A 21,177-nucleotide genomic window follows, 5' to 3' on the forward strand; every position below is an offset into this window, starting at 1 on the left:
TTTGCACCGGTGGACACGTGTGATAAAAACAAAGCAGAAGATGAAGTGTAAAGCAGTCTTTAGACTATCATCACAGTCAAGTACAGTGTGTCGGTATATTGAATATATTCTGTTTGTGTCTGGAGCTGCCAGTAGGTGTGTACATCACAAAGACAGAGCAGATCAATCTCTTCCTCACGGTCTCTCCTAGCTGAAAGTCAGATAAAACACATGCTGACTCACAATATATGTGAGTATGTGTGTTGTGTGATGTGTTCGCGTGTCCCTCCAACGAATCAAACGTCTGTTATGGATCAATTAACTCGACTTTCATGTTTGTCAACTCTGATGATAAACCGATACGGATCATTAGCGCTTTAATTGGTCGATTACGTACCTTTAAGAACAACAGGGGAGAATTTACGAAGGAAGGTCCGTTCGGCGCAAACGGTTTCTATTCTAGTGGTGTTTAAAATTCACCGCGGTACAGATGGGTCTTCTCGGTTCACTGGCCTACAAAGTCCACTACAACTCGAGCAGGAAACATGAACTCCAGGAGACCAGCGGACACTTTCTCCTCCTTGCCCTCCCGCTTTCCTTCACTCTGTTTGTTATCAATTTTCTCCTCATTCTATCCTCCATCGGTTCGCTTTCAAAGAGCCCTGGGTGCATTTGCACATGAATGAGCGTGTGGTGTTTAATTACGACCTCAGATGCACTCCCCTTGTGGAGGAGAGGAGAGACGCACGACACAAAGCAGATCAGCCAAATTAAACTTTGACAAAACGGCAGCGGGCAGGCATTGGTATTCCTCAGACGTCATTGTTTTGATGGGAGAGGGCGCTTTATGTGCTGTTCTTTAGAGAGAGAGAGACCGGAGGAATCTGGGAGCTGCTGCACGGAGGACTAGGGAGGAGAGAAACCACACAAATCCAACTAAATTCAATGAGGTTTATGCTTAAGGCAGGAAAAAAAAAAATTTGCCAATGGGATAGGAAAAACAAATTTGTCTTCCCTTTTGAATTAAATGCACGTATTTACCCCAATGGCAAATTGTTGTTTTTTCCTTCTTGTTTTAAGGATAAACATCACTCAATTTCTCTGAAAGCAAGACTGAACAGATTTATATCACTTTGCTTTAAACTAAATTAAAAGTACAAATATTCCATGTATTCTCTCAATTAATATAAGTTCACAAAAACTACATAACTATTATAACAACAACAATAATAAAAATGTTTAATATCACTATTATTATTCAAGATTTTGTTATGAATAATGAAATCATTTTTCATATCAAGTAAAAAGATCATATTATTACTATTATTATTATTATTATTATTATTATTATTATTATTATATTGCATACCTAAAAAATTGCTGCTGTGATGCTGCACATATTGTCTAAAAATAAAAGAAAATACGAATTTCTTTCTTTTTTTTAAATCCTGTTCAGGTTCAGATTTGTACTTGGCTTGTCTAAAAATAATAATAAAATAAATAAAATAAAAATGCTAGAAAGAAATTTAATTCTATTTTACAAAGGAATCTTTATCTTTATTTAAAAATAAAATGTACTGCATTAAGCTTCTACATAACACAATTACTTTAACAACTTAAAAAATATAATTAGGTGGTTTATTTTTCATTCTGACATAGAGATGCTAATAAAATGTCAACTAATCAACTGTATGTTTTAAAATAAAAAAAAAAATGAAATATCAAAATTCAACAATAAGGTTTTTTTTATATCCTGGTCAGGTTCTGATTTGTACTTGCTTTGTCAAATAAAATAAAATAAAATAAAATAAAATAAAAAATAAATAAAATAAAATAAAATAAAAAAATAAAATATAATAAATTTTCATTATTTTATAATATCAATAGCAGGCCTTTGACCAAATGTTATTTTCTTAGTCAGATCAACCTCAAATTTCAATATTTGTTTAAATTAAAATCATAAAAATATTGCAAACTGTAACAATGTACCCAACATATTTTACTGGAGATCAAACAGAGAAAAAATTAAGAAGAAATAAAATAAAATAAAATAAAATAAAATGAAATGATGCTTGTCACATGGTTTTGTAATCAACTTTTTTTTTTTTTTTTTTTTTTTCAAGTTTTCAGGTGGGTGTTTGTAGCTGACAGATTTTTTTTTTTTTACATGAGTAAAAATTTAATATTTTCTTATTTGAAACAAAACTAAATCCAATTTAACAAAATGAAACTTAATCTATTAAATCAATTCTGAATAAATAATCCAGATTTTTAAAAAAATATATTATTTATTTACTTGTTTATTTTGAACACGACTCAATTAAGAGCAAAATAATTGTGTGATATAATAAGTATTCGCTTAATTTATAAAATACGATATTTCTTAAGAAAGTTGTTAGAAAAAAAATAATCAATAGACATGAAATATCCATATATTGCATGTAGAAAAATGCTAACATTACATCCAAAAGCCCAAACTACAAATGTGTTGTCAATTTAACACACTTTTGTCAACCTGGTCACAAATCTATATGCATGATAATATTTAACATTGTGTTAAATAATATTTAAGCTCTGAAACTACCTTTACATCACAACAACTGACTGCAGTATGTTTTTCATCTCTTGTTTGTCTTTTTCATCTATTTTTTTCCATGTGTGTGTAAGCATACTGCGCAATAAATCTAATACTGATTAAATGGATGGCTGTTTCTTATTTTAATACAATAACATATATAAAACATATAGCAAATATTTCCAATAATTAAAGGTCAAAAAGTATGGTGAGGTCACAGGTCTTTTATAGACACTTCAAGCATCTTGAACAGAAAGTGGGCACACACAAAACACACTGATAATACCAAGATCTGCCAGGCATATCAAGGTTAGCATGTACACATATGCACACACCAAAACAGATTAACATATTAAAACGTACAAAGCCAGAACACCTGGCAGACAAACTCACACAATGCACAGCAGAGTAACATATGTGCATACAACTCACAGCACTGAGCTCAAATTCACCAATCAGTGCTATAAAAGCAAGTTAATATCCAGAGATGATGATATCATGAGTAAATTACCCAACCTATCGTTTCATAAAGAGTCACTACTCAGATACAAGCACTCTTTTAACTTCAAATTAATACGACGACACAATCATCTCAGTGCTTTCATTGCTTTAATTATATTAGGAGATGAATGTGTGTGTGTGTATGTGTAAGCGTTTAGGGGGTGATGTCGGCTGCGTATCTCCAGTCGTCGCTTGCAGTGTGAACTCACACTGGTTGTGACCCCTGAAGACAGCCTGGAGTCACGCAGGCTTCATTAAGAGCAGGAAAGCACTCGCTGCACTAAACAGCCATGGCAAATTGCAGACTGAAATCAGTGCCATTATGTAAAGGCAGGCCGGAGGCGGAGAGGGGCTGTGTGTGCGTGTGTGTCTGTGTGCACGTGCATGTGTGTGAGACTCAGTGGGAACGCTTGTGTTTACATGTTTGTTTGTGTGCGTGTGCATGTGTGTGTGTAGAGGACAGTTGCCCGGCAGTGTCTTCCCTGCTGCCCCGCGTCCTGGCGCTGTCACACACTGCGATCGTATCATTAACGCTTCATCGTTAAGCTCTTATTTGGATGCACTTTTCTCATGTGACCCACATAATGGGAGCACACAAATTCTCTCTGAAAGCAATTTTTTTTAAAGATACACCACATTTTAAAAGTTTGAAGTCAGTAAGATTTTTTCTTTTTCGAATCGAATTCAAACTTTTACTTAGCAAGGACACTGATTAAATTGATCAAAAGTAAATACACTTTAAAATGCAAAAGATTTCAGTTTGAAATAATTGTTTTATATCCATCAAAGAATTCAGAAGAAAAAGTATTACATATTTTGCTCTTCAAGTGCAAATCAGCATATTAGAATGATTTCTGAAGGATCATGCGACACTGAAGACTGGAGTAATGATGCTGAAAATTCAGCTTTGAAGTAAAAGAAAATTGCATATATATATATATATATATATATATATAAATGTCTAAATATCATTGCATTTTGAATTATCTGTCAAGGTTTTTATAAATTGGTATATGGAAATGTTTCTGTTAAAGCATCCTTTGTAATATGTTAGTGCTGATTTGCTTTAGAAAAATCTTATGCAATTTAAAAATACAAAATGCATGTTTTCTGAGTTCTAAGTGTATAAATAGAATACATTTATCATTTAAATTTGTAATTTAATAACTTCTTAGTTCCACTTAAAAAAGTGTGCTTGTGCTTCTTCAAAATAAATGACACTTGATATCCTGTTATCTAATGCGATGACAGCGAGATCTTTTTATGCACGGCTTAATTCTTAAAATATGTTTTGGGGGCACAGCATATGTGTCTGTGAGCCTACGTAAAACACAACAAATAAGAAAAAAAAAAACATATCATGAGTCATTTTGTATCTGATGTCAGAGCTGAATCACTAAATGTTGTTACACAAGAAATCAAGGTTGTTTCTAAAAGACTGGAGCAGTTGTGTGCTCAGTAAAGCGCCTCTTATTTGCCTCGTCTGCTCGCTGTACTTACAAATGTGTGCGTACACGTTTGGTGAATGACAGGTCCAGATGCCGGCCAGGTAACCTCTGTCTGTGTAAACAGCTCTTGAACCCAAACCCCGTGGTGATTTGTCTGCCCACATGTTTAGTTTCCCTTGATTTGCCTCCCATGCAAACCCTTGCCCTTTCCACAGCTTTCTGTTTATGAATAAATCCAAACTTATCTTTCTGGCCCGCCACAGATAAGCTTGCAAAATTGCTCTTTTTGAGACCATTGGATATTTTCGTCTATACTCACAAGTTCCTTATGTTACGATTACATTTAATTGCGTGGCCTTCTATAGAAATACACTGCACTGAAAACATTCGGAACGTCAAAGTTTAGAATTAATCTGCGTGCCATTTGGTCGCTCTTGACGTGCGCTTCATATATAACCACATATTATCTTAATTTGCATTCATCATCATATCACAGCTGTTATCTCTCAGGACAGATATAGAAACTGGCATTAAAAGTAAAAAGCTTTTTCATTATCGCTGCTCGGTAAATCAAGTAACACTGTAAATTTTGTGCTGAGCCCTTATCACCGTAGGGTGATGTTCTACGATCTCACCACATTACCACCCACGTTAATGGCATTGGTGAGCAAAGACAGCATTAAGCTAATAGACCTGGCCACATCTTGCATTATAAATAGTCATTAATATTCCATTATCTGTCTGCACATGCACGAAATGTGCAGGAACTGGCAGCTGTGCTAATACGTACCTTTCTGCTTTTCAGGTAACACTATGCACTTGAAATGAGGAAACACTGCCACACTTGACATCTTACCTGGTTTTGGGGGACGTTGTCAGCCACTCCTCATGTTTTTCAAACGTAATCAGGTAGGCCGCAATCTCCTGCAACAGAACAAATTAAGTAACATTATGAAATGTGCTCGTTTTACTCTGTAAAATGTTTAAAAAAATGTTAGTCTCGTTTATCCGTTTAGATACTGGATGGAAAAAAATTCTATTTTAAGGAAAAAAAAAAAAAATCATAGGTAGCACACTTACAACATTCCCCAATCCCAGTAGCCATAGTAAAGAAGCACCAAAAAAAGGTACTACCATTGTATTTTGGAAACACCTTGAGGTATCATGCAAACCCCAGGGTTGTGTGCAATTCAGAATGTTTTAAAAGTCCAATTCAATTCTTAAAACTGAACTGAGAGAGAAACAAACACAACTAGGTTGCCAAAAAAAACCCTCAAAAGTTAAAGTTTACAGGCCTAGTTTAAAACTATAGATATAACGACAGATAGATAGAATGATAGATGGAACGATAGAGAGAACGATAGAACGATAGAATGATAGATAGATAGATAGAACAATCTATAGATAAAACAATAGACAGACAGATAGATAGATAGATAGATAGATAGACAGACTGATGGAATGATAGATAGATATATAGACAACGACAGAATTATCTATTGATAGAACAATAGATAGAACAATAGAACGATAGACAGAACAATAGATAGAATGATAGATAGACAGACAGATAGATAGATAGATAGATAGATAGATAGATAGATAGATAGATAGATAGATAGATAGTAGAACGATAGATAGAACGACAGATTGAATGACAGAACGATAGATAGACAGATAGATAGATAGATAGATAGATAGATAGATAGATAGATAGATAGATAGATGGATGATAGATAGATAGATAGATAGACCAATGGAATGATAGACAGATATATAGACAGAACGACAGAAAGAATGACAGACAGAACAACAGACAGAACGATAGACAGACAGACAGATAGATAGATAGATAGATAGATAGATAGATAGATAGATAGATAGACAGATAGACAGACTGATGGAATGATAGATAGATATATAGACAATGACAGAATTATATATTGATAGAACAATAGATAGAACAATAGAACGACAGATAGATAGATAGATAGATAGTAGAACGATAGATAGAATGACAGATTGAGTGACAGAACGATAGATAGATAGATAGATAGACAGACCAATGGAATGATAGACAGATATATAGACAGAACCACAGAAAGAATGACAGACAGAACAACAGACAGAACGATAGACAGATAGACAGATAGATAGATAGATAGATAAATAGACAGACTGATGGAATGATAGATATATAGACAACGATAGAATGATCTATTGATAGAACGCTAGATAGAACGATAGATAGAACGCTAGATAGAACGCTAGATAGAACAATAGATAGATAGATAGATAGATAGATAGATAGATAGATAGATAGATAGTAGAACGATAGATAGATAGATAGATAGATAGAATGATAGATAGAACGACAGACTGAAAGATAGATAGATAGATAGATAGATAGATAGATAGATAGATAGATAGATAGATAGATAGATAGATAGATAGACCAATGGAATGATAGACAGATATATAGACAGAACAACAGAACGATAATACGATAGCTAGATAGATAGATAGATAGATAGATAGATAGACAGATATATAGACAGAACAACAGACAGAACGACAGACAGAACGATAGATAGATAGATAGATAGATAGATAGATAGATAGATAGATAGATAGATAGATAGATAAACAGGTTACATGTTGCCTTTGATGTAATCAGACTATTAAAAGTACTAAAACAAATCTAGCCAAGTATCCAAGTCGAGTGAGTTTGACTCTCTCTCAGGTGCTGTAAAATTGACCAGCTTTCTTCCGCAGTCCTTATAAACCTAGAGCAGTCCATTTAAACACCACAAAACACTGTCATATAAACTTAGTGAGTGTTTTCCAACAACGCGATCTCATGAAACAAGGTTTGAGCATTAGCATAAGCAACCCGTCCATCTCCGAGCCAAGGTACAAGAGTCGTGGATGTTTCTAGATGACCTGAGGATGACCATTGTTCATCCGTTGCTCTGGGGTATTCCTAAAGTGTTCAGACTGCCCGCTGAGCAGCTGTCAAGAGCCAGATTACACAGCCCCGAGGGGTGAATCGCATCTCTAGTCCAACAGCCAATCAGCATGCCATATCGACTATCAACTCGTCTGACAAGTGGCAGATCCTGCATTGTATCGCTGTGCAACAACCACCTCAAAGCTTAAGACAACATTCACGTGCACATGAGTTACTTGTGCCTGAATTCTGAGATCAGCTGAAAGACCGATCTCATTTTATGCACCAGTGGGCTCATTTGAGCAAAGCGTGAGGAGAATCAGTGTCCGGGCTTCTAGAATCCAGAGACAACGTACGTCGCATATATGTTAACAGCTCTATCACAGCTGTTCATGCTTTATACGAAGCAGAATGTGGCTAAAGAGAGGGGATTCGGGTAACAAGTGGCACACGTCTACAGGACAGACACATCAGGACGCTCTTCACAAGGGTAGAGTGTTCGGCTGACAGTCACGCGAAAGATTCGCTGTGTATCTACATGCGGCCATATGCTCTCTTGGCTCGGCTCTGAGAACAGGCAGAAGGCCCAGGGAAGTGTATGGGAACACAACTGGCAATGTTCTCTCTTGGTTTCAATTTAGAGATGCCAACTTGCACAGTGCCAATTTAACCCTGCTGCCCTCATTATTGAAGGCAAAGAGGGACGGGATGGGTCTAACAGAGGAGAAATGAGTAGTGCATTAAAAAGCCAAGAGGAAAGAGGAAGTGTTCATAAACACAAGTGCCTAGAGTAGAGTTGTGAGCCATTCAGAAAAGAATCAAGAGTGCTTTTTAATTCAGAGTTAATTCTTGAATTGGAATAGAATCTATTTTAATCTAGGAATTTAATCAGTGCACACAGGATGCCAAATTGAGGTAAATGCACATTTAAGAAGGTTGACTTAAAATGAACTAAGTGTCAATTTTAAAAAGATCGCTCACCCAGAATGAACATTTTATCATAATAACATTTTGTTCTAAACCTGTATGACTTTGTTACATCTGTGGAACACAAAGATATTGTAAAGAAAGATATGATTAGACCAAACTACACTGAACCTCACTGACTTTCATTTTTTCCTGATGTATATACTGTATATTTTTTGTTCCTTAGAATAAGGAGATGCATACAGGTTTGGAATGATATGAAAGCAAATAAATGCTGACAGAATATGACATATTTGGGTGAACTATCTATTCATGAAGAAAGATTCATGAAGGAAATGTTTAAATGTTGGCTTGACAAATCCTTATCTAAAAGTTTAAAAAGTCATTATATTTTCAGAAAGCCTTTAAGTTGGTAGATAAAGCGATAAAGCCAATAAACGAATGTTGGATCAAAGTAATAATTAATGGATGGATGGATGGATGGATGGATGAATGGATAAAGTGATAGAACCCATGCACAAATGATGGATGGATGGAGCGATAGAACCCATGCAGGAATGATGGATGGATGGATAGAGCTATAGAATCCATGCACGAATGATGGATGGATGGATAGAGCGATAGAACCCATGCACGAATGATGGATGGATGGATAGAGCGATAGAACCCATGCACGAATTTTGAATGGATGGATAGAGCGATAGAACCCATGCACGAATGATGGATGGATGGATAGAGCGATAGAACCCATGCACGAATGATGGATGGATGGATAGAGCGATAGAACCCATGCACGAATGATGAATGGATGGATAGAGCGATAGAACCCATGCACGAATGATGGATGGATGGATAGAGCGATAGAACCCATGCACGAATGATGAATGGATGAATAGAGCGATAGAACCCATGCAAAAACGATGGATGGAGTAATAGAACCCATGCTCAATGGATGGATAGATGGATGGATGGATGGATGGATAGAGCAATATAACTCATGCACGAATGATGGATGGATGGAGCGATAGAACCCATGCAGGAATGATGGATGGATGGATAGAGCTATAGAATCCATGCACGAATGATGGATGGATGGATAGAGCGATAGAACCCATGCACGAATGATGGATGGATGGATAGAGCGATAGAACCCATGCACGAATGATGGATGGATGGATAGAGCGATAGAACCCATGCACGAATGATGGATGGATGGATAGAGCGATAGAACCCATGCACGAATGATGAATGGATGGATAGAGCGATAGAACCCATGCACGAATGATGGATGGATGGATAGAGCGATAGAACCCATGCACGAATGATGAATGGATGAATAGAGCGATAGAACCCATGCAAAAACGATGGATGGAGTAATAGAACCCATGCTCAATGGATGGATAGATGGATGGATGGATGGATGGATAGAGCAATATAACTCATGCACGAATGATGGATGGATGGAGCGATAGAAGCCATGCACAATGGATGGATGGATGGATGGATGGATGGACAGATAGAGCAATAGAACCCATGCACAATGGATTAATGGATGGATGGAGTGATAGAACCAATGCACAATGGATGGACAGAAAGATAGAGCGATAGAACCCATGCACGATGAATGGATGGATGGAGGGAGTGAAAGTACTCATGCATGATGGATGGATGGATGGAGTGATAGAACCCATGCATGATGGATGGATTGACAATTAGAGCAATATAACCCATGCACGGTGGACGGATGGATGGACACAACAATAGAGATAGCGATAGGACAAATTGATGAATGATGGACCAAAAGAACAATTTATGAATGGATGGATGCATAGATGGAACCATAGACAGAGAAACAGAACCAATGATGAATGGATGGATGGAAGAAAAGAACAACAGACAGAGCGATGGGACCAATGAATGAACGATGGATTGCAGGAACAATTTATAGATAGATGGATGGAACAATAGAGCGACACAACTAACAAATGAATAATGGTTTGAAAGAACAGTGGATGGATAGATGGAAAGAATGATAGAGTCAATTAACGAAAGATGGATCAAAGGAACAATTTATTGATGGAAGGATGGGTGGATAGATTGAACAATAGAGCAATAGAACCAATGAATGAATGATGGATCGAAGGAACAACTGATGGAAGGATGGACAGATGGATAGACAGATGGAACAATAGAGTGATAGAATCAATGAAAGAATGATGGTTCGAAAGAACAATGGATGGATGGATGGATGAATAGAAAGAATGACAGAGCAACAGAACCAATGAATGAATGATGGATCAAAGGAACAATGTGATGGATGGATGGATGGATGGATGGATGGAAAGAAAGAAAGAATGATAGAACAGAATCTATCGTTCTGCAATAGAACAAACAATCAATTGATTGACCAGTTGAACAACAGAAAGATCGACAGATGGATCTCCAGCACCACAGCTAAAGAAATGATATTTTGCTACAATCTTCTGCACCAGACCAAATGGAGAAGCATTTCAAATGTTTATCGAAATTAACAGCATTTATGTGCACCAAAAAACTCATAGACAAACACGCTGGTTGCCAAACAAGAGGTCACAACACCTACACCAGTTAGCCAAAACCGAGACAAGAACACTGAACAAATGATGAAAAAATCCAGCTAGTATTATGGAGTGTGAGACTGGATAATCTGCTAGTTTTATCTTTTGAAAGTTATCAGATATGGCTTCTGACGGCAGGGTATGTGTGCCAACTCAACCGACGGCCTCTTTGTTGTTTTCTGTTTTATGTGACCGCAACACGCACTTCTTTGTTGTCCTGTTCACCGTTGGGCCGGGCCTGCATTTTCACCATCTGATTGTTTGTTACACAGGGACTCCGGGAATGTCCTGGCACTGGCGCTGACGAACTGAATGAAAAACAATGACCCGCTGTAATTTGGAAAACAAGCATCAAGACAGATACCGAGCATCGGGGAGCCGTGCCTTTGTCAAATTCTGTTTATTCAGGAGTTGATTCTCAGCGGCCCGCTCGTCTTTACTGTCCCCACTCACCCTAGTTTTCTTCATTTTCCGATAAGCTTGCTTTTTTGTGCTTCCTACACTTTCCCAGCACTCCTCCCCTCCTCTTTGCTCTCATTGCCTTATTATTCCTCTGTTCCGTGCTCCTAACTCAGAGCTGTAGTCACCAAAGAGATTATATGACAAAGTCATTTTGCATTGAAATGAAGATGAAGGCCTCGGGGCTTCAGCGTTCTGCCAGAGAACATCCCTTCCCCGTTCCCTCGTTTCTCCCGTTCCCCCTCCCTCCGACTTCCCATGAACCCCGGGGGCCAGTCGTTCGGCTTCTAGCGAACCTGCTCCAGGCGGCTCTTTCCCTAACCTACAGTTAACCTGAAGGGCGGCACGACGCCTCGCTCTGACTACCAATGAGCGCCTCCAAGTTTGCCACTCAGGAGCCGACAAATGTGAAACTCCTCAAAGCGCTCTTTAAACTATAGTAGGGGGTAAACGGGAGTCAAGAGAGGCGTGTGAGAACGCGCCAGCGTTCCAGACGAACTGAAGTGTCTTCTTCCTTCCAGACAATGCCTCTCTCCCCCTCTCTCTCTCTGGCTTACGTCTTGAATGCTTGTTGCTAAACTTTATGAAATGCAAATCGGCCTCCTGTGAAAATGATCTTTGAAACACTTCTAACAATTCAACACCAAAGGAAGACATGAGCAAATCCTGCTACCTGTTTCAAAAGGCCAGGCCTGCCATCCGTCTCCCTCTGTTGTTCCCAATATGAAAGAGAAGAAGTCGTGAACAATATGACTCCCTGACAGGTTTATTTAAAGGGAAGCGTTCGAGCTGCAAAACAGACGCGGTGAAAAACGTGTGGATTTCGCGTCGCAGTCGAGCTTGTGAAAAAGGCGGAACGACTATCGAGTTCAATTACTCCAGCTATTAATTCAAAGTGTCAGTCGCTCTTTGATGAAGCACTTTGTCGAAGTGATCAAGCTGGCCCGCTGGAGCTCAGGGGAGTCTTTTGTTGCTTGACCATGGGTAACACTCTAGAATTAGTTAAAGCAAAAAAGGCAATTACATAAAAAATGAAAATCAAAGTCTTTTGCTACAAGATCCGTGGTGCGCTAAAGCAATGAACTAACATGGCAAATAATTTTAAAATGTTAGGAATGGACGTCGGAAGTGACAGCAATGAGCAATCATGATGCATCACATGACTTTGACTGAAAATCAGCAACACCTACTGTACACAAATGTGTCAAAAAGGGGGTTGTGAGATTGGTTAAAACTTGACTTTCGGCAATGCCTTGTGGTTTGATTAATTGCATGTATGCAAAACTGCGCAAGATTTTAATGAGTTTAAAAAAAAAAAAAGTAGACATATTTTTATGGATCTATGCTCTATTAAAACTTGTTTCCAATGGGTCAAAATGCTAATGCCGCTTATTAAGATAAATACAGTAAATGGAGAGAAAAGCTGAGACTTTGAGCATTTGTTCATGGAGTTGATCAGTCTTGGCAAACATGCAAAAAAATTTTAATGTAAAAAAAAAAAATAAATTAAAAATTAAATTTCATTTAACATAATAATGATAAGAAGAATAATGGAAACACATAATAATGAAATCGAATGAGATGTAATGAGATGGACCTCCCCATGCCCATCCCTAATACAAATCTTGTAAAATGTGATCTTACATCGCTGAATGATTTCTGCATAATTCATATTAAGCTCCTAATTTAGGCCAAGATGGAGGCCTTGTAGTTCTGCTGAGGGTCATCCTAAAACCGACTCTCATTTGACCGAACTCGAGCGCACTTTAAACCCGAACTGCTCCCCGAGGCACCGTGAAGAAAACTGGAGAGAGTCTTCATTCTGCTGAAAATACTCTCCTCCACAATTTGCTGCAGGCTGAAGAAAATTTTGCACGACAGATCCTTTTTGAATACGTGCCCTGATTCATTAGCGCAGGACTCCATCACACTCGGTTCCTGCCATGGTCCCCACAGGTACCCTTAAATCCTGAGTTACATAGATGGCTGGCAGTTTCCGAAATGAGTATTAGTCAGAGCGTACCCCGCTGAACTGCGCTGAACGCACTTAAACCAACACTCACACGTTATCAAGCGGCAGACGTTATAAAGCGTTACGGTCAGCTCCGGTGTGAGCACACCATCACTTCTAATCTGTGTAACCGTGGGGTTCCTTAAGGGCAGCCTGGTCCACCAGCTGGGAAAGACTTGGGTGTGAAGAAACATACAGTACCGGTCGAAAGTTGGGAATAATTTCGATTTTTGAATGTTTCAGAAAGTTTCTAACCCTTACCAAGGCTGCATTTATTGGCCCAAAAATACAGCAAAAACAGTAATATTGTAAAATATAATTACAAATTAAAATAACTGTTTTATATTTAATTTTTTTTTGTAAAATGCCATTTATTTCTGTGGTGCAAAGCTAAATTTTTAGCATCATTACTCCAGTCTTTAGTGTCACATGATCCTTCAGAAATCATTCTATTATGCTGATTTGCTCAAGAAACATTTGTTATGATTGTTAAATGTTAAAAACTGATTTTGATTCTTAATATTTAAGTAAAAGCAGTTATACACCACCATTAAAAATCTTGGGATAAGCTAAAAATAAAAAAATAAATAATAAAATAAAATAATAAAAAAAAATGAATAAAAAATAATTTTATTCAGCAAGAACACATTATAATGTTCAAAAGTGAGAATAAATACATTTTAATGTTATTTTATAATATCATTTTATAATATAATGTCACATGATTCTTCAGAAATTATTCTAATATGCTGATTTGCTGCTCGAGAAACATTTCTTATTATTATCAAAGTTAAAAACAGCCTTTGTTGCTTATATGTTTAAGTGAAAACCGTTATACACAACCATTAAAATCTTGAGAAGCAAGATTTAAAATAACAATAATAATAAAATAAAATTATAAAAAATTATAAAAATAAATAAAATCATTTTATTCAGCAAGGACACATTACAATGATCAAAAGTGAAAGTAAATACATTTTAATATTATTTTATAATATAATTTTATAACAATGTTAATTTAATCAAAGAATTCTAAAAAAAAAAAAAAAAAAAAAAAAAAAAAAAAAAAAGGTTTTTAAAAAAAATTAAGCATATATACATATACACATTTAGAAAAAAAGTTATTAATAACTGAGCACTAATAATAACTCTAATCATGATTTCTGAAGGATCATGTGATACTGAAGACTGGAGTAATCATGCTGAAAATTCAGCTTCGCATCAAAGGAATAAATTAGATTTTAAAATATATTCAAATAGAAAGCAGTTATTTTAAAACAGTAATAATATTCCACAATATTGCTGCTTTTACTGTATTTTTAATTAAATAAAGGCAGCCCTGGAGAGACTACAACAAAAATAAAAAACCCTAATTATTCCAAACTTTTGACTTGTAGATAGGAAAGTACTAAAAAAACTTTAAAACTGTCGTCATGAACTTGCTCGACTAGGCCTGTATGTCAGCAAGATATGCTTCCGTATGTGTCAGTGCTTCGTACTGAAGTGTCTTTCTCTTTCCCTCCCAAGGTCAGCAGCAAAAAAGCGATGAAGTCCCTCCTAGAGTCCCGCTGTCATCTCAATAATCATAATCAAACCGCTCAACCACAATCTTTTACATTGTCTCCCCACCCACTCAGTAGATGAGACGTCACCAAATCACAGAGAGCAAATTGACAATCCACTTTAAAAAGTGGGAGAGGAAATTGAGCCATTAATCATAGCGCTCGCGTCCGCCACACTGGTCCTCGTACTGTCCGCACGCGCACACACAAGCCGAGACCGACACGACGCTCCGGAGTCTCCGTAGCCTATTGCAGAGAAAAGATAAATGCTTCCTTTAACTGTCATTTGCCAATGTCTCTCTTGCACTTTGTAGAGATGCCGCTCCAGAGCCCGCTTTGATTAGTGGATGTGTGCGGTTGGGCCGTCCAGACGCTGGCTCAAGGAGAACGACTCCGGCGAAGGTGCAGAGGACATCATCGTAGTGGTCGAAGATTGATGTTCGCTCAGGTTGGCAGAGGACTGGAGAAATGTACTGTGGCATACTTTAAAAGAAGTCTGACTAGAAACGCTGCCAGAGAAGGGCAGGGAAGGTGAGAGGACCATTAATGGGGATCCAGGTCATGGAGTGGTCCTGAGTTCGGTCCTCGAGGAGCCTCCATCTGAAAGCTTTTGGACAAACGAAGAACTAAATCAAGTGGTTTAATTAATCAGCTGCTAGTAGTGTCACTGCACCGATGGGATACATTTAAGGGGTCCTAAGAATAGGAGATGAGAAGGACAGTAAGTGTGAACGAAACATTGTGCCTTAAAAAGAAACGCAGAAGATGAACACATGTCTCAACACAAAGACAGAATCATCTAACAGTCTAAAGGTCAATAGGAAATCAAACTTGCATTTAGTTTCTTATATACCTGTTTCTCAGCAGTAAAGTGTATGTCATTGCACACTGTTTCAAAGAAAACTTTAAGGAAAAAAAAATCAAATAGCTTGCACTGTCAATAAAACCACTTTCTTTTTCAGATAATGTTGTCGATACCTATTATTTTTCAGTCACTCCCTCCATCCATCTGACTCTTTTCTGGAATCACTAATTTTTTGAATACTCAGATTATACAAGGGGATTGAATGGCATTTAATGACGCATAAAAGTGTTTCAATTTTGCCTAAAATGCAACTCAAGGTGCTTAACAGATCACAAGATAAAAACAGTGAATATATGAATATTACAAATAAAACAAAGAAAGAAAAGAAATGAAAAGGAAATAAATGTCATTAAAAGCAGCTAAAGTCAGAATATAAAAAAAAGAAAACAGAAATTAATAGTAAATACTATAAAATACATTAAAAATATATTTAATAAAGCAACACGATAAGAAGCTGTAAGATCAAAATGCATAAAAGCTAAATAATTATATTAAAAAAAGAAATCAGAAATAAAAAATACACATTTATTTGCTTTTAAAAATATGAATGCTATTGTACATATTTATTTATTTTAAAAAGGAAAATAAATAGATAAGCTATAAGTGCAAAATGCATAAAAGCTAAATAAATAAATAAGAAATCAGAAATAAAAAATACACATTTATTTGCTTTTAAAAATTTGAATGCCATTATGAACGTATTTATTTTAAAAAAGTAAAATAAATATGTATTTGCTTTTAAAAAAAAAATATTAACGATATTGTGAATATCTTTTTATTAAATAACAAAACAGATAAACTACAAATCAAAAGTTTTTGATCTGTAAGACTTTTAATGTTTTTTCGAAGGTCTCTTCTACTCACCAGGACTGCATTCATTTCATCAAAAATACAGCAAAGGCAGTAATATGGTGAATATGCTTTCTATTTGAATATATTTTATAATGTAATTGATTCCTGTGATCAAAGCTAAATTTTCAGCATCATTACTCCAGTCTTTAGTGTCACAGAAATCCATCAGAAATCATTCTAATATGCTGCTTTTATTATAAATTTTTAAAATAGTTGATAGAAATAGAAATATCCAACCATCACCATTTATAAGATTACAAAAGATTTCTATTTCAGATAAATGCTATTCTTCTGACCTTTAAATACATCAAAGAAACCTGAAAAAAAATCTACTTTGCTGTTTTCAACATAATAATAATAATAATAATAATAATAATAATAATAATAATAATAATAAATGTTTTTTTTGAGAAGCAAATCAGAATATTATAATGATTTCTGAAGGATCATGTGACTGGAGTAATGATGCTGAAAATTCAGCTTTGAAATGACTTGAATAAATTACCATTTAAAATATATTCAAGTAGAAAACTGTTATTTTAAATAGTACAAATGTTTCAAACTTTTACAGTTTTTCTTGTACTTTGGATCAAATAAATGCAGGCTTTACTGAGCAGAAGAGACTTCTTTAAAAAAAAAAAAAAAAAATCTTAAAATCTTACTGTTCAAAAACTTTTGACTGATAGTGTACATTTTTGCTTTTAAAAATGAATGAAAAAAAAAGAATAGTAACATAAATATCTATTTTTTTAAAAAGGAAAATAAATGTGTATTTGATCTAAAGTATGAATGCTATTTTGACTATGTATTTGTTTACTTTCAATTGTTTAAAGACTCCTGATTTTCAGGGCATGATGACTAACAGCAGCTCCACCTGATCTCCTAACCTTTAGACCAACATCAGTAAACAGACCACAACAATTCAGGCTGTTTTAGCATTAGCCGCACGCACACATCTCCAGCTGTTTGATACAGAGAGCTGGCAGGCAAAGCTGTCACCTCAGCACAGAAAATAACTCTCGCTATGCGCTTTGAGAGACGTGGAGGGCCAGTAGGGCCAAACAGGCTAAAGTTCTGCTTCTGTTGTTTTTATATTTTTTGCAGGTGTGCATCCCAGCAGACCTCACAGCACAGCAGCTGTTTAAGGTTAACCTGCACCACTCAGTTGCAGCTGTTCAAAGAGATGTAAACATTTGTGTAGAGTGTGATCAGTCACGCTGGGCGATGATGTTTGTTTTGGGTCATTAATATTAATATACGACAACAGGTTCCAGGACACATGGCTTTTATGAATTATGAAAGAATGCAGAGAGCGAGAAAATTGGATTCTGCGTTTGTAAAATGCAACCTTTGTGTTAAAAAAAATCATCTGCCGGGTGTCATACAGAGATCGATTTGTGAGCAGTGCAGAAGTGAGAAAGATACTGGAGATTTTACATGTGATCCTGGACTGATTTGCGTTATGTACAACATGCCCACTGATACTGGTAACTAACAAGCTAAACGTAATAACCAGTGCTGGGTAGATTACTTACAAATTGTTGTCTATTACTGATTCCAAATTACATGGCAAGAATTTTTTGAATTTGAATTTTTTGAATTTTGCATTTGTTGAGTCAACTTAAAATAATTTGTAACCTGGCTGCCTTAAAATTTTAAGTTCAGTCAACTCAAAAAAGTTTATTCAACTTTAAATGTTAAATTATACCAAGTGACAAATTAGATATTTGAGTTGAATCAACTTAAAATTTTAAGGCAGCTGGGTTACTTACCCATCTGTTAAGTTTAGCAAATACAAATATCTAAGTTGTTACTTAGTACAACTTAACATTTCAAGTTGAATAAACTTATTTTAGTTGACTGAACTTTTTAAGGCAGCAGGGTTATTTTAAGCTTACTGAACAAATTGTGTTTTTTATTTTTTACAGTGCACGTCATTTTAAACCTGTTTTAAAGAACTTTGTTCATCTTCAGAACACAAATTAAAATATTTTTGATGAAATTCAAAAGCTATCTGACCCTGCATAGACAGCAACACAACTACCACATTCACCAATCCAAGAAGAGATAGGGTCAGAATGCTGTCGAATTTAATTAAAAATATCTTAATTTGTGTTCTGGAGATGAACAAAGGTCTTACAGGTTTGAAATGACATGAGGGTGAGTAATTAATGACAGAACTTTCATTTTTTGGGTGAACTGTCCCTTTAAGTAACATAATCAGACTACTTTTGGATTACTTTTAGATTACTTTTGACTTAAATCGTTTATTACATAGATTTAAATAGGATAATCTTGTGCCATTTTGGGTTCACGAGTTTAATAAAAAGCTACTAATGAATTAAATCATAAAAATGTCAAATAAAGCATTTTAAAATGACAACAATCAAAACAAAACACTACTAAAAAGATTAAATATTTCAACCGTTTACATGTATATCATGCGAACATTAAACATCAGAAAACTATCAACATGCAAATGTGTTACTTAATTTTTAAATTATTACCTTAAAATCTCAGGGGGTACAAAAAAGTATGAGAATCACTGAATTACATGTACATATTTATGAAACATGGCTGTGCAGCTTAGGCTACTTTAACACTGTTGCGGTGGGTTGTTTTTCATGTTTGCGGGTTGAAGCGACCCCAGTAACGTAATATTTAGCCCCTGGAATGCTAATTTTACCAGGAGAACCCCACCAAAAAACGTGTATTTCACCCCATGGAACGTGATTTTTAACGTGGACCCCCGTTGAAAGGCAATTGGGCTACTTTTGGCCTAGCTTTCAGCAGAAATTGGGAGGGTTCTGTTGTGAAAACCTGGCAATCCTGCAAACTACAGTGCCAAAGTATCTTTTAAACTAAACTGTTTGTGTAAATGAATGAATGTCTATTAATAATGTATAAATATACATCAGTTAAAGGAATGAAAAAGTATTCCTGTTGCTTAATACAGGTAAAGGATTGTGCTAGCAATGCCAAGCTGGCTTGTATTACTACGGTAAACTGCAGTTCAATTGCACTGTAAGTCACTTTGTTTAAAAGTGTCAGTCAAATGCATAAAACCTAAATGCAAAATGGTGGTGTAGAGCTCGAGTTGTCACTTCTCCCTTATTCATTCTTTCTCAGATTTCACAGTCTCTTCCATTATTTTGTCATCTTAAAGCCTTTTATTCTCCATTTGTCTATATCCTCCTATTCTCTCCCTTCATCTTCTCTTCTCTCTGTTGTTTTGCAGTGGCCTTGTGCCTCTCTCGGGTTATTTGTTTGTTTTGGTCAATTGTAAACTTCAGGCGGTGATAAGGAGAGGGCGTTATTGTGCTGGAGAGGCAGAAAAGAGAGAGAGAAAAAGAGCTGGAGAGAGAGGTGGGCTGAAACCTGGCACTTAGCAAGATTGTTTTTCCTTGTCCGAGTGCCAAGGCTGCTGACTTCCATGATAAAAATGAAACTATCATTTGCAAGGATGTTATCAGATAGTCAAGAGCGGTGGAGAGAGATAGAGAGAAGCAGCCAGAAAGAGAGACAGAGAAGAGGGTCAGCCATTAATGAAAACAGCGGCCACGTTATTATAGGTGATGTGATTTTCCCATTACTGTGCGTGCCAGAATTATTCAGTTTAAGAGATGGAGTGTCGCCTACGAGCGACGTACTCATCTACATACTACACGCTCATCAAATATCAATCATGAAATTAATCTCAGCTGTGTAATTGATAGGTTAGATGTGTGGTTTATTTATAACGACAATGGCAAACAGCTTTCGAAAGCAGCAATGATTCTTTTTTTTTGTAAATAAAAAGCTAATTCATCTAATTAGCCCACAGCTTTCACTAAAACGAGGATATTTACAGATGGAAAAACTTAAATCGCATTACTTCATCCGAGCAATTTTCCTCATAATTGCAAAAGCCTAAAAGTTTTTAATTTGTTTTGAACTTCTCCACTTGTTTAACTCCCCACATGCACAGTGAAGCAGTAAATAGTTCACTCAGATCATTCACATTACAGCTCGTGCGCGAGACGGACAGCGACGGCAATTAATAGCTGCCTCTGCAGATTAATTAAAACCACAAAAGCAAAACAAGTCACATGCAGCAAAGCTCCGGAAGGCCAAAATCAAAGAGCGCTCGAAAAGAAGACGTTTCCTGATTGCTGTCTTATCGGGAGAGAAAAAAAAAAAAACGCAGCTAGGATGGAAACCGCCACTATCCATACATGCGCTCCACCTTTTGTTACTACGAGAGGGAGTGAAGGTCACATCCCAGGCAGAAGCTTCCAGGAGCCGCCCCGACTCTGCCAGCGAGGCCCCGGTGGGGAAGGAATGATGGAACGTTTCATGCTTCCTCCACGACACGCGGGCCCCATCCGGAATACATGATCCGACAGAGACAGGAAGGAGGAGAGACGTGTCCTCCGCTTGGGCTCACCCGGGATCTACTCCAGAAACGCAGT

The 21,177-nt window shown here is 36.5% G+C and overlaps 1 protein-coding gene across 10 annotated transcripts in view; it reads right to left on the reverse strand.

Annotated features, from left to right (window-relative positions):
• camta1b (calmodulin binding transcription activator 1b) overlaps positions 1 to 21,177 on the reverse strand; it is a 381,970-nt gene that overhangs the window by 196,386 nt on the left and 164,407 nt on the right. For all 10 annotated transcript variants that reach the window (XM_051122195.1, XM_051122192.1, XM_051122194.1 and 7 more), the window contains one exon: positions 5,360 to 5,427. In XM_051122195.1, coding sequence (XP_050978152.1) covers positions 5,360 to 5,427 — 68 coding nt within the window. The remainder of the gene's footprint in view (positions 1 to 5,359; positions 5,428 to 21,177) is intronic.

The sequence above is a fragment of the Labeo rohita genome, chromosome 11 (genome assembly GCF_022985175.1).
Source record: "Labeo rohita strain BAU-BD-2019 chromosome 11, IGBB_LRoh.1.0, whole genome shotgun sequence".
In the NCBI taxonomy this organism is placed as follows: Eukaryota; Metazoa; Chordata; class Actinopteri; order Cypriniformes; family Cyprinidae; genus Labeo; species Labeo rohita.